The sequence below is a fragment of the Pelobates fuscus genome, chromosome 3, assembly GCF_036172605.1.
Source record: "Pelobates fuscus isolate aPelFus1 chromosome 3, aPelFus1.pri, whole genome shotgun sequence".
Taxonomy (NCBI): Eukaryota; Metazoa; Chordata; class Amphibia; order Anura; family Pelobatidae; genus Pelobates; species Pelobates fuscus.
In genome coordinates, this window is record NC_086319.1 from 354,916,174 (window position 1) to 354,931,943 (window position 15,770).

Below are 15,770 nucleotides of genomic sequence, written 5' to 3' on the forward strand. Positions count from 1 at the left end.
CTTTTTTTATCCAGTTGAAGAAGCTGTTAAAGCGAAACGCGTCCTGGAACTTGGAGAATATCGGTCTTTATTCATTTGGACTTTTTTATGCCTATACAGTGTTTTTATATTGCTATATATAGTTTTTTATTGTTATAAATAATTTTATGTAATAAATATACTTACATTTCTATAAACACTGGTGGCATTGTTCCTGCTCTTAAAGAAGGTGTGTGGTCCTGAACCACATATACCCGTGATCAGAGCCGATGTGGATGGCTCTGTGTCTGTGAGTACAAATCTGTTCTTTTTTTCATATACATTTGGAACCTTACGGTACTGCACCATATATATGTTTTAACATTTCAGAATTTTAAGACAACAATATCCAGCAAAAAGAAGGGATAGGGTCGCCTCTACGGACCCCACAGGCGATCAAATTGAGCTATACATTATTAGCTCTCTAAAGTGTGAGTGGGAATTTTCCCTCTTAATTTAAATCTATTTTCATTTTTGCCACAGTTTACACTATGTTTGGTATATTCTGTTTTTCTTAAGGTACTGATTACCAACTTAGAACACTTCTGTATATACCTAAAAGGTACTGTTTATACATATATTCACATGTTAAAGTTTATTCACCAATTGTAAATAGAAAAAACACTATTGTTATAATTTAATATTGTATAGCGCTTCACCAGTACACTACCACTGAAGTAATGCAATTATCTCCAAGGACAGAGGCAAAACTCCATTGAACAGATGGCAGCAAAACACAATAAAATACATAAAAATATATAACTGTGCAGCCATTGCATAAAACAGGTACATTCAACATATCCCCAGATAGCTCAGATCTGAGCGCACATTATTACTGAATGGCTCTCAGATCACATACATACAGTTCAATTGCCATGGAGCTAAAGTCTTTCCCATAGTCTTTCATTATACGAATGGGCTCCATGGCATAGCTATCTGGGGTATCACCGCTCAAACAGGGCAAGCACCGAATGACCCGGCTTTCGTGTCTTTGCAGGGTAGATTGAAGGCACATGCCAGCTTCCCGGTGGTCGCGCCTTCGGTATTTTGTTCGGTCGATAAAATCTACCGAACGCCCTGGCTGTAAGGCACGAATAAGCCTTTCTGCAGGGAGAATAAAGTCTTTTAAAAGTCCGGGCCATAGACTAAAGGCAGCAGGCGGGTGACCAGGCTCCTCCAATGCAATGTGGCGAGATTGGTCTTGTCACATATATATATTTTTTTACTGCTTCTCCATTTTCCATATATTCTCACTTCATCTGAAGGGGCTGCTGTCTCCTATACACCAGCCAAAGAACTATTTATACTCACTCCTAAATGCTAATTCTAGAATTTTGAGGGATCTTTTGATATTACTTTATGACAGTCACAGATGCCTCTACAGTATATTTGCTGCTTCACTCTGTCATAGAAGCCCCTGCATTTACTGATTTGCAACAGTCTCAGTCAACTCCATTCTCATTGCGAGGAGCCAATCCCTAAAGCTTCTGCACTTACCACTAAGGCCATCCCATAAGCCTTTGCACTTTCCTACAGCACCAGCCAGTAGTTCCCTAGTCTCCGCTGTTTCTGGAAAGGACATAACATATTTATTCTGGTTACGAACATTCTTCTCTTTCTATAAACCTAGATCAATCAGCCTCTCTTGTAAAGATTGACATTAAGGATTGTCCACTTTAACAAGACTTTGTCAATCCCCAGAATGCATTCCTGTATTTACATTAGTTTTATGATCTTACTGTTGCTTGCTGTGTGTCTAATACATTCAGGACAAATAAAGATTGGATGCCAGAAACCTTTGCTATCAACACATTTTTATTGAAAGCAGACGATAATGCAGTTCACTGATCGCCACTCAAGAAGAGAAGACCTCTCCGGGGACGTGTGCAGTTCAATAATATTCATAAATAAAAATGTCGTGGACCAAAGCTTCCCTTGGATTATACTTTCATGAGCAACAATATTTCACAGTTACACTTGGCTGAAATATTAGTGCTCTTTCATTCACATTCAGAATACAGTGTGTACTAAGTAGACTTTATATAGAAAGGGGTCTTTCTGTTGCATCTCTCATAGAAATCGGAATTTCTCAACTTGTTTTAGATAATTGTTGCCATTCCTAGCTGTGAAAGTCTGCGGAAAAGAATCTATAGCAAGTATTTGACGCAAGAAGTCTGGTACCTTAACAAAAATACTACCACAAAGGACAGAATCTTCAGGTAGGTGCAATACATCAAAGGCTGAGTGTTTCATAGTTCTATAGTGATTTAGGTTGAAACAAAGACTCAAAAACACAAACTTCATTCTACCACAAACTCATGTATCTGGTGTTGAGCTAAAAGAAAAAGGGTAAGAAAAAAAAATTATGTCTAATTGTGCAGTAAAAACAGGAATAAAATAGGAACTTCTTTTGATACAGAACTGCTAAAAGGTTGCCTAACCCTGGTCTAGAATATCCGATAAGTTGGTGGGCAGAGTTAAATGGGAAAATAAGTGTTTAAACTTCAGTTATAGTTACTATTCATAGATTTGTTAGGACAAGGCTGTTGTATAACGCTCAGTTGTAAAATCTGCTATAATAAGCAGTAATGTATTAAAGGAACACTAACAGGTATTTCTGATCCTAAAGTGTTAAAACCACCATCTAGCCCTCACTGCCACCCTGCATATAGCGTGCCGGCTCTGCCCCTAATCTGCCTGCTTGGCTGACATCACCAGAAGTGATTTTCTGAGCCAATCACAATGCTTTCCCATAGGATTGGCAAAGGCTGTCAAGGAGGCAGATCAGGGGCAGAGCCACCACAACCTTGGCAAATCAGCATCTCCTCATAGATATGCATTGAATCAATGCATCTCTATGAGGAAAGTTCAGTGTCTCCATGCAGAGGGTGGAGAGACTGAATGGCAGTGCTGCCCCCAGGAAGTACTTCAAGCACCCATCTGAGGAATAACTAGTAGATGTATCACTAGCGTGTAATGTAAACACTGCATTTTCTCTGAAAACACAGTGTTTACTGGAACAAGCCTGAAGGGAATGATTATACTCACCAGAACACATACAATAAACTGTAGTTATTCTGGTGATTATAGTGCCCCTTTAAATACTTTTTGCTGGGATTTACCAAAAAAACATTTCAAGAAGGATATTAATTTAAAGCAGTTGAGAATTTAAGAGTACACAAATGGCCTATGTTATCACAATGAGTCAATCCAAACAAAATAGACTATGATCCCTTTTGGGAAAAAAATAAAACTTGTACTGTAATGTTGTATATGTACAGTATCGCTCAAGAGTTTCTTGGAGGCAACGTAAATATCTGACTGTGTAGGTGTAGCAGAGCTCAGTACTCCGAGCACCTCAGTTGTAGTTTTCTTATTCCAGGAGAAAATCGCACTTCAGTAAATATAACTCCTTGCATACACTGGACGACACATAGTGCTGGGAACAAGAACTGGATTTATTGCAGCTGTGCAGAGGTATTTATACTCACCCGGGTAATTTGCATATATACATTTCCCCAAAATTCCTTGTTTGTCTTGCTGAAAACAACTTTGTCCATATCATGGGTTGCAGGGTCGGGCTTCCTCCTGCGTTGGTGGGAATTTTAAAAGGAGCCTTTATTATTCCCGACCCTGCAACCCTGGGTCCATGACAGATTCCATCACATTAAGTAACAAGCATAATGTGCTAGAATCATTCAGTGTATCAGATGTGTGTCAACTAAGTAAAGATATTGTAAGGACTCTTGATCAGGGCCCTCTTCGACCTTATTTTCTCATCTTAATATGTTTGTCATTGACTTTTTTTAATATCCCATTAGTAAGCCTATTGAAATTGTGGCAAGAATACTGAAAATAAGTCCTTATTTTACCCAGATTAAGGATACTTTTTTTTTTTTTTTTAAGCATATCAGGACATCAGCTAGTTAAGCAAACAGAAGGAAGTTCACATGATTCTACTGATTAAATAATGACATTCTGCATTGATAATCTAGTCGAGTCCATTAATAGAATCTTCCAGATTCAAGCTGTGTAGGGGCACAGGGATATGTATATTTGGAGCCAAGACCACATGCATCTAAAAAATCATTAAAGGGACACTCCAGGCACCCAGACCACTTCTGCCCATTGGAGTGGTCTGGGTGCCAACTCCCACTACTCCTAACCCTGCAAGTGTAATTATTGCAGTTTTCTATAAACTGCAATAATTACCTTGCAGGGTTAACTCCACCTCTAGTGGCCGTCTACTAGACAGCCACTAGAGGTCACTTCCTCCTTCATAGCACAGGAAACCTGTGCTAGAGCGTCGCTGGACATCCTGACGCTGTGTGAGGACCTCCAGCGTCGCTCATTTCCCCATAGGAAAGCATTGCAATTATTTTTCAATGCTTTCCTATGGGGAGCGCTAATGCGCATGCGCGGCAACGCATTAGGTCTCCTCGGCCGGTGGGCGGGATCAGTCTCACCCACCGGCCGACGCAATGCAGAGGAGGAGCGGCGTGGAGGAGGAGGCAGCGACGAGGGACATCGCCGCTGCCTCAGGTAAGTGACTGAAAGGGGTTTTCACCCCTTCAGTAACCGGGGATTGGTGGGTGGGAGGGAGAGGGACCCTCCAGTGCCAGGAAAACTGATTGTTTTCCTGGCACTGGAGATTCCCTTTAAAGTGCAGAAACCTCTGATAAGTCTGTTCCATTACACCAACACTACAGCAATCATTTACCTTGGAAAATAAAGAAATAGAAAAAAAAAAAATGAAATGTGAAATAAAGTGAAAAATAAAAAAAGATATTAATAAGGTTCTACATGTAAGTACCACAAATTTAAAATAAATTGGAGTGATATTAAATACATATATATATATATTGATATTATTTTAGCAGAGATACCATGTCCTAATACAAAAAAGGAATTTCCACATTTTTGTTTTTGTGTTTTGGGCAGTGGGGGGTTGTATGAAGAAGCTAAATTACATTAGCTGTAATTTTAATTGCATCAGTTACGGTGAACCCTCCCAATTTTACAGAGCACAGACCTCATTCAGAGCACATTCTCCTTTCAAAGGCAAAACCTTGTTGACATATCACACATGTACGCAACTTGCCAATCATACACTACTTGAGAGGCACAACCATTCACAGCCGCTTTGCAATACAGTTCAAAATGAATAAGGCAAAAAAACACTTTTGTCTGTTTGCTAGCTGGAAAAGTGGGACAATGGAGTTTTATAAGAGTGCTGATTTCTCTTGAAATCAACACTTTTATAAAAAAAAAAACTGTAGGTTCAGGACGATTATACCTAAAGCACTTGAGCTAGCTTTGGGTGCCTGGATTGTTCCTTCAAAGTAAACGTTTGCATTTATAAGCTTTATCAAGGAATATTTACTGCTTCGTAATCGACTCCGTAATAGAGTTAAATACAATGCAAATCCTCATAATAGATTGCTGCTACTGCTGTTTTCCGGCTCAACCAAGAATATACTAACTAATCTATATACAGAACACACCACATCCTTGTACTGGATCAATGGATCTACACTCCCATATCATCTTATGCCAGCTAAACAGAGACTATATGGCTGGTGGAAGAGATTGGAGGCCAGCCTTTTTCTAAGAGACTATGGAATCTCTATTACGACTAAAATGGGACTCTGTAGATATGGCAGTAAAACTAACATGCCATGTGGGCATAGAAGATGTTAATACTGTAGGAATAGTGAAAACTGTCAGCAGCCCATAATGGGTTATTGCTGCAGGGCAGTTTATCTTTATGTGCGAAAATCTTTTTGGGTTTTTGATTTGTGCAGTTGTTTGTAATTATCATTCAATTAATGCAATCTGCCACTTTCATTTGGTGCTGTCCACACACCCTGGCACCAGTGGTACCACATAATATTACACGTTTTTGGTTCCTGCTATGGTTATGGGTTATGTGTTGCCTTATACATTGCTCTTCCCTTAAATAAGTATTGTCTGGTGTTTGGGGAGAGATTCAAATGAGCTATTCAACACTACTGCAAGCAGAGACCTTGCAGACAGGGAGAAAGGACGAACACTGTTGGAAGTTCAGGTATGGTCCTTATGCCCGAGACCAAGTCCCCTTTTCCTTTCACAAAGGGTTACTGCTTTTTTTCACAGAAAGGGAACCTTCTTGGTATTTCAGTTCTGAAATGTTAATTGTAGGTTGAATTCCTAAAGGTATATGTTCCTTATGTAATGACATCATTGACCTACAACTCATTTGATAATTTCTGTGTGGAAACTAAGCACAGAGCAAGCGATTAACCTTTTGCCTGATCTCCGTGTCTGCCTTTCATACCTTTTTTTTTTTTTTTTTTAAATGGAGACCAATATTTTTTATGTAATGGAGCGTATATTTGCAGACAATTATGATCTGATCACAGAGATTTTTTTATTACAGCATATAACAAGGCACATGGCTGAATATACATTTGTTAAAAAGAAGATATATACAAAAAGAAAGCTTCCAAGCCCTATATTACTATCTAAATTGTTATATATTTTAAAAGGTTCATAAGCCTCACTAGACAGTCTAGAAAAACATCAAATACTTGAAAACATGCTTCAGTAGAGATTTAACAAAAAGCATTACAATATGACAAATCCCTGTTAAGACTGTGTGAACTGCTGTCATTTCTTATATGGAACAATATTACACAAATACATTATTTCTGGGGAATCTTCAAAAATTTCCGTACAGGTGAGTCTTCCACTGGTTTGAAAGATTTAGATTCTGCAAATGAGAGGAATATATACACAAATATTAATAAACGCAGTACTGCTAGTGTTTTGAACACATGCATCGTAAATACAGAAGTAGTAAAAGAAAATACATCTCTTAAAAATTGACTATCCTTAAATTCATTTACAAAAACAAGTGTAGGCTGCCAATATCTTGAACCTTTGCTTCAGTATATTGTAAATACAGTGGCCGTTATCTACGAGTGCAGTTATTTTTCTGTTGGCTTCACCCTGCATGTTTGCTGCTGGAAAACTAAATCTACCTCCCTTTGAAACCAAAAAATGCATAAAATAGATGAAAATAATCGATTCTTTAGAAACAGTCAGGATTCCAAATACTGAGCCTAATCTATAGCTATGTCAGAAGCATTGTCCGCTACTACTGATTAACGTGTTCCAAATCGGAGCTGGGTTTCCAATAATCAGAGAATAATTTTTTTTAATTTTAGCTCAAACTGGCTTCACATTTTTTGTACTATGAATAGTAGAGATCAGATCTACTTATACAACCCCATGTAAGGCTTAGAACCCACATCTAAGGACATTCCAATCATCATAACCCCTTTTGGTCATTGTATAGGTTAAAGTGTAATGGTCACTTCTCAGGTAATTGCACCACTAAATAAAACATTGGAAATCACTTGTAATTTGTGTTATTCTTTCTCCATGCATTTTTTTTTTCTTTAATTATATTAAAGCTTTAGCAAGTGACACCACAACCCATTTCTCTCACACAATGAGAGCTCCCTGCAAGGCTGAGCTTAGCTCAGTGGAAGAGGTTCCGGTTGAAGCGGAGGTGGCAGCAGGCATCTAGCAGACACCATGTAAGTTGAAAAAGTATTCTTAAAAAGTTTGACAACTTACCCTGGGATGGCACACCTGGCACCATAATCACTACAACAGGCTCACTATGCTGGAGCTAAAAGTTTAACAGTGGTCACCAAATACTATTCCTCACTTGGAAGGCAACAACTAAGTCTTAAAACAGTCTGTGGGGGGGCGTGGCTAACTGCGGAGCAAGATGGCCGCATGAAAATTTGCTCCGGCATCAGGACACCTAATCTAATGCAATCTTAAATAAAACAGCAGCATCCACTACTATTATCTAGCGATGTCTCAGTCCAAGAACAAGAGGAGCTCGGCAAAACCGGACAAGCTCAATTTTTTCAGCCAGAAAACGTCTCCGGCGTCTCAGGCGGAACAGGCCCCAACGGAACCTATGATCTCTGAAATGGCCGACAATGCGCACATTATTACCCGAACAAAGACGCAAGATGCAGCACAAATCACAAAAGCCGACTTGAACGCGGCCCTGGAGCTTCTCTCCGACAAACTTGTAGCCACATGGCAGCATACGGCGGATTCATTACGAAAAGACCTACAAGAACTAGGTAAAAGAACGTCGCACATGGAGGATAAATGCGACGAGTTCGCCACGGCCCACAATGACTTGGCCACGAATGTGGAACGAATGGCCACAGAAATTAGCAAACTGGAGGGCAAGCTAGCAGATATGGAGGATCGCTCACGGCGAAATAATCTCCGTCTGCGTGGAGTACCGGAAGAAATCACGAATGAAAACTTGCAGGCCTATGTGAGAAACCTGTTGCATGCTCATGCCCCAGAGATACCGGCAGACATGCTGCTGGTGGACAGGGTGCACCGGATACCCAAGCCCGGGCACCTTCCACAGGCTGTACCAAGAGATGTTTTACTCCGGGCTCATTATTTCCATATTAAGGAACACATTTTAAAGAACAGTAGAACACAAGCAAAACCTCCAACGGACTACCCAACAGTCAAGATATATGCGGATCTATCAGCCGTTACCTTAAAGAAAAGGAGGGAATTCTCCCAAGTAACCAACACACTGCGGTCGCATGGTATTCGATACCGTTGGGGCTTCCCCACTAAACTGATAGTCACAAAAGATGGAATCACGACGGTGCTGAACACCCCGGAGGCGGGAGTGACAAAACTGCTAGCCTGGGCCTTGCCAGTGGTGCCGCTGACCACCTCCACAAACCAAACAGGTGCTTTGAAACGAGACTGGGAAAAACCTCGAGACAAGAACTAAACCGGACGAATACCGGTCTAAGACCGTCCATCCCTGTCTAAATATGGACGTTAAGAGAAGAAATAATAAATGAACATTATGGACATTCACCAGCTTCGAACTACATCACAAGAGAGGCCCGGACGCAGGGCATTTCATTGTGGACTCAAGCTCCCTTACCTGTCTGGACTACCTTATGTGGCGGTGAGACTCTGGATCGGGTCTTTCCGCCATCGCTGTGACGAAGCGTACGCAGAGCAGTGACACACCGCGGGAAGGCCCGATCCGAAATGCTTGCCGAGGAGATGAATCCCCGAACTTACTCACCCGAGATCCCCTCTGCGATCCTCCGTTGAGAGGCCAAGTGTCTGGACTACTACTCCCATCAGGAGATGCACTCGCAACTTACCGGGCACTATACCCGCACCGAGAACTGGACTGTACACTCTGAACCGCGACAAGATGGTGCCCACTGCTCCTGACCCTATGAGCTCTATAAACCCACGAGGTAAAGGGGACCTGTGACCCAGGCCCCTAGTATATGGACGACGTTATAAACCAAGATTGTTATGTAAAGGGCTTAAGGGAGGGTGGAAGACACTAATGATGGGAATGTTATTAGGACTTAGACTGTGTAATGTTGCATGCATATTTGTAAATGTCGGGAGGAGGGAGTTGCACAGCAAATGTTAATATAAGGTATACCCAAACCTGAACCAGACATGTAACAACACCCGGTCAGAGCAAGGCAGTGCTAACTGAAGTTGGTTACAAAACATAAGACTCTCAAAAGATTATATAAGTCTTCACAACACAGGTGACAAACGTCGAGTAAGGCATTATATAACAAAATACTCTATAGTGGATGTGCCTATTATGGCGCGAACAGGTGCCCAATAGCCACGTTATGATAGGAAGTTTTCTGTTCTATCCCCCAGATGTGGTATACCCACATACTGTCTCTGTACGAGACACACTGTACATAGTTATAAATTCCTCCCCAAGTTCACATCTTCCTTCCCCAAATATCAGGGATCAGTCGCATACCCTGACAGGGTTAAATTTGAAACGAGGCCACACTCACTATTCCCTTCAGTCATCAGGGCTGATAACCACTGGTTTAAAGCTGAATCTAACATATCTGCTGAGAGACTACTGCAAGAGTTCCACCAACTGTATGAAGGGGAAACTTAGTCATGTACTGTACTGTTATTACTGCATAGTTCTATACCTAAACACAAATGTTGAAAATAATGTCTATTAATGCCCGAGGGTTGAACACACCTCACAAAAGGAGACTCCTCCTTGACGACGCAAAACGCAATAAATCAGACATACTATGTGTGCAGGAAACACATTTTGTACATAATAGGGTGCCTGCATTTGCGAGCAAAGACTATCCTATACAATACCACTCCACGAATTCATCTAAGTCAAGAGGAGTATCGCTATTCATACACAATACTATCACATTTGAACTCTTACATCTCAAAAAAGATACACAAGGCCGTTTTTTAATTGTACACTGTAAAATCAATAATGCTCTGTACACGCTGGTGGGGATATATAGCCCTAACTCGGAACAGAGAAACTTTCTCCAGAAAGTCTTACATAAAATACCCCAGACACACCCCTCTTCCACTATCTTGTGTGGAGACTTAAACCACACCTTACACCCTAGACTAGACACTACGCAAACAGCTGACTCATCAAGATGCAAAACACTGAGCAAGCAGGCTGGAGCATTAGTAAAAACTCTCATGGAACATAACCTATATGACGTGTGGAGGGCGCAACACCCGAATGACAAGGAGTTCACCTTTTATTCCTCGGTCCACAGAACCTATTCTAGAATAGATTTTATATTTGTCTCAGGAGATTTATTGCCGACTGCATTAAGCAGTGAAATAGGTAACATTGTGTGGTCGGATCACGCACCGGTAACGGTGTCCTTACCAGACCAATTTCAATCCCGAGTCACTTCGCCATGGCGCTTAAATGAAACTCTCCTACACAACCCTGAACTGGTCACTAAACTAGCTGAGGAACTTGAAGCGTTCTTTGATATAAACCACACTCCGGAGGTTTCTATGGCTACAACGTGGCTGACGCATAAAGCCTATATCCGAGGGCTTCTGATCAGCCAAGCATCTTATTTACACAAACAGGCGAAAATGCATTATTTAACACTCATGAGACGACTTAGGGAAGACACACACTCACAAATAACAAACCCATCAACGCTCACTCAGCAGCGCATAGACCAAACTAAAAAACAATTAAACGATATTCAAGTCCGCACGTCAGCCACTATATCCTACAGGCTAAAACTACGCACATACACACAGGGAAATAGAGCGGGAAAGGCCCTCGCAAACCTCATGAGGCAGAAAAGACTAAATTCAAAAATACAGTTTCTCTTTAACCAACAGGGAAATAAGGTGTATAACCCTCAAGACATCAATGATACGCTAGCAGACTACTATGATAGGTTATACAACCTTAAAAAAGATGAGCTTACATATCAGCCACTTCCCTCAGACATTGACGAATTCTTAGCCGACGCGAACACGCAAAAACTGTCACAGATAGACCGGTCCCTTTTGGAGACACCCATCACTCAGTCTGAAATAGCAGGAGTTATCAAGACTCTCCCGAAGGGGAAATCCCCAGGCCCAGATGGCTTCACCAATGCCTATTACAAAACCTTCTCCCACGTCCTAACCCCCTTCTTAGAGAAACTCTACCATGGAATTATCCAGACAGGCAAAATACCACAGGAAATGTTATTAGCTCATATAACTACTCTCCCCAAGCCCGGGAAACCACCCAATAAATGCCAAAACTTGAGACCCATCTCACTCCTAAATACAGATTTAAAGATACTTGCCAAGATCTATGCAAATAGACTGGGAACAGTCCTACCTAAACTAGTTCGAGATGATCAAGTGGGGTTCGTACGGGGTAGATTGGGCTCCGATGGGACTAGGAAGTTAATTAACATCTTTCATAACATTCAACTATCGGGAGAACCCAGTGTGGCCTTGTCTTTAGACGCAGAGAAAGCGTTCGACAGGCTACACTGGGGATACTTAACAGCTGTATTGAAGAAGTTTGCCTTCCCGGAGACTCTAATAATGTTGATATCGGCCTTATATGATAACCCCACAGCGAGAATAGCCAATGGCGGGTTTGTCTCCAAGTCCTTCCAGGTCTCCAACGGGTCGCGACAAGGCTGCCCACTCTCCCCACTCTTGTATATATTAGCACTAGAACCATTAGCTCAGCGTATAAGAGATTCACCGGACATAGAGGGGATAACAATAGGGGGGAAATCACATAAAATAACATTGTTTGCGGACGATGTGATGCTTACCATATCAAACCCTGACTCTTCCCTGCCTTGCCTACAACATATTCTGACAAAATTCGGTCGATGCTCTTATTATAAACTCAATGTCAGTAAGACGCAGGCTATGGGCCTTAACCTCACGACAGCCCAACTCACTAGCTTACAAAATAGCTACTCCTATGACTGGAGACGGGACCATTTAACGTTCTTGGGGCTTCACCTCACACCAATGACCAAGAAACTGTACAAAGCAAACTATCTTCCACTACTACGCAACATCAAACAGCAGCTACAGGGGTGGAAAGGGAAGTATGTCTCCTGGACGGGCAGAATAGCTGCAATAAAAATGATGCTTCTGCCCAAGCTACAATACCTGTTCAGGACACTCCAAATTTGCATACCAAAAGTTTTTTTTACTGACACTCAACGCACACTAAATAGTTATATATGGGGAGGTAAGAGACCTAGAGTGGCAGCGGCCACCATGTATAAACCTTTTAAAGAAGGAGGAATGGGGGCGCCAGAAATAGCAAGCTATTACACAGCAGCCCTCATGAGCACCCTTATAGGGACATTCCATCACGACACAATGCCACCATGGCACCATATTGAAAAGATAAACACGGGCGGGTTAACATTGCCAACCCTGGCCTGGATCCCTAAGCACCAAAGGCCAAAATCCACGCAAACCTGCCCCACGACCATTGCCACCCTCAAAGCATGGGATAAACATGTGATAAAACATTACCCGGCATCTTATATATCCCCAGCAATGCAAATGCAGGCACTCTACGTGCTTATCCCCGAATTTGATAGCGGTCTATGGAATGACCACAAAATCAAATGCCTCTCCCAGATCATGCCAGAGGGCCGCCTTCTGCCCTACGAATCACTTTCCGAAACATATGGACTACCCAAAAGAGCATATTTCACATATCTACAACTGCACTCATGGGTGCGGAAACAGACCATGGAGGGCAAAATACACAACCAGGGACTCCCCTTGTCTCCACTGGAGAAAATATGTATAACTAACCAGCGACCGAAAAAGCTACTATCTACTTTATATAGGCTAACTAAACCCCTAACACTACCTAAATCTCTGCCCTTTGTAAGAGCTTGGGAACGAGACCTACATTTGAATATGCCCAATGATACCTGGCTAAAAATTATGTGGGCTCACAAACATCTCACGCTAAACACATCACATGTAGAGACGAGTAGGAAAATACTCTATCGCTGGTATATAGTACCACATACACTACACAAATATGACAAGAGACAATCGGGGAATTGCTGGAGGTGTCATACGGAACCCGGCACAATGCTCCACATATGGTGGACATGCCCAAAAGTACAACCCTTCTGGGAAGGCATATCAAATATTATTAAGAAACTTATCAGCAAGGACATACACATTTCCCCGGAACTCCTCCTGTTATTAATGTTACCTCAAGATTTACAAAAACAAGATTTATACCTCATCTACCATATAATTGTCACAGCTCTCACTTCTATAAGTAAAATGTGGTTAAAGGTGAACACTCCAGCAATTGACACATACCTAGATATGGTGGAAACCACCAAATCCTATGAAACAGCTGCAAGGCAGACGACAAAAGGGAAACAATTTTGGCAGACAGCTTGGAAAAAATGGGACGCCTGGAGATTAACAAATAAAGAGTATCCCACTAGCAAACAATAATGACATACAGGGCCCCGATTGAAACCGACCAATGACTCCAGATACCCTGGTACACTCTCACTCCCCCCCCCCCCCCCCCATTCTTCCCCCCCCACCCCACTGTTAACTTCTAGTTTTGAGTTATAACTGACTGGGAACACGGACAAAGATTGACATAGAGTTCACATAAAGGAACAGAAGAACGATATCACTGAAGACACAGACGATGCCATATAGCTGACCTTCTGTTTAAAAGCGGACACACGCAACTAAATACTGTTTATCACCATAGGGAAAGCGGCATACCCTCTTGTGTTACAATTTATGCATATAATGTGTGAATCTATGTTAAACCGAACTCATGTAATAATGTAACTATGGTTTCTGTATGTTTAACCGTGTTCTGCAAATGTGTAACATGTATAAAGATTGAAAACTTAATAAAATATATTACACAAAAAAAAAAAACAGTCTGTGAGACCATTTAAGTGGATATTTAACCCCTTAAGGATTTGCGCGTTTGTAATCAAGACCTTTTTGACACTTTTGACATGTGTTCATCCTACCACAATTTCCCCCATTCTGTTTAAAAGGCACCCATACATATCATATATAATTATTTTACAAGAGAAAGGGATTTTTTTATTCCCTTAGACATTTACATAACACAATATTAAATAGAAATAAAATATTTTTAAAAATGGAAAAACAAAACATTCATTTTCTCAGTTTTACATTTAATAATTTCTACATACCAAGTGCAGAAAACTAACAAACTAGATTAACTAATTAGTCCTCATTGTTAAAATGCCCAATAGGTCTAAGATTTAATTACATTTTTAGAAGTTATTGAGCAAATACTGCAATGAGTGTGTTGTCGTTTTAAAGCTAAAACTTTGCTAAATTTGGCATGCTGAGATTGCAACTTTTATAGTAGTTACAGAATCCAAAACTGTTACACAAAAGTATATATTTGAAGAAAGTTCACCCCCCAGGCCGTGTAACTAAGAGCATTTTAACACTTTTCAATTAATCATTTTATTACAAACTAAAGTTAAATTAATACATTTTTTGTACTTTTTTTTCCCCCACACGTTTTATTTTTGAAACATTCACAGACCACCCATGTCTTACTGCAAAGCCCCCCATATTTGTATTCTGCTGCTGTTAACGAGTACAATAACACCGCATGTACACTTTTTCCCACAATCCTACCCCTGATCAATAATCCCACCCATAACCAACCTATAATCCTACACATAATCTAACCCTCTAATCTCACCCATAATCCTATACATAATCTAACCCTTTTTCCTACCCATAATCCTATACATAATCTAACCCTTTTTCCTACCCATAATCCTATACATAATCTAGCCCTTTTTCCTACCCATAATCCTATACATAATCTAACCCTTTTTCCTACCCATAATCCTACCTCTAATCCCACCCATAATCTTACCTATAATTCCAGTCCTAATCCCACCTTCTTAAGGGATTTCCTCTGCTGATGTCTGTATGTGTGAGCTGGGAAATGCCTCTGATGATGTCAGTAGTAAGGTTTTTTTTGAGGACTCTGTACTGTGTGATTGCAGCATTAGTGGGAAAGCTCATACTCCCTTAGATCAGTGCATGGCAGCTAGCAGAGCCCAGCAACGCTCCTGCTGCAGGGGGCAAGCAAGAAGACCCTCCAGTGCCTTATTAGGGTCAAAATAATTTTCAAGTTTACTATGGTAGTGCAATCGTGCTACCGCAGCATTTAAATGATTTAAAGGGCCATGAGCAGAACTCACTTTGAGCACTGCTCATAGCCCTCTTGCCAGTCTGGCCCCAACTGACAAAAGGGAGCCCCAGGTATCGAAAAATACATAAGGGTGCTTGGTACCAGCAGGAATTCTTCC

At 41.1% G+C, this 15,770-nt stretch overlaps 1 protein-coding gene across 1 annotated transcript in view; it reads right to left on the minus strand.

Moving 5' to 3' along the window:
- Nucleotides 1-6,613: 6,613 nt before the first annotated feature.
- The window catches only part of DSN1 (DSN1 component of MIS12 kinetochore complex), a 52,441-nt gene continuing 43,284 nt past the window's right edge, over nt 6,614-15,770 (minus strand). Inside the window, exon 10 of the mRNA XM_063449185.1 lies at nt 6,614-6,769. Coding sequence (XP_063305255.1) covers nt 6,702-6,769 — 68 coding nt within the window. The 3' untranslated portion in view covers nt 6,614-6,701. The remainder of the gene's footprint in view (nt 6,770-15,770) is intronic.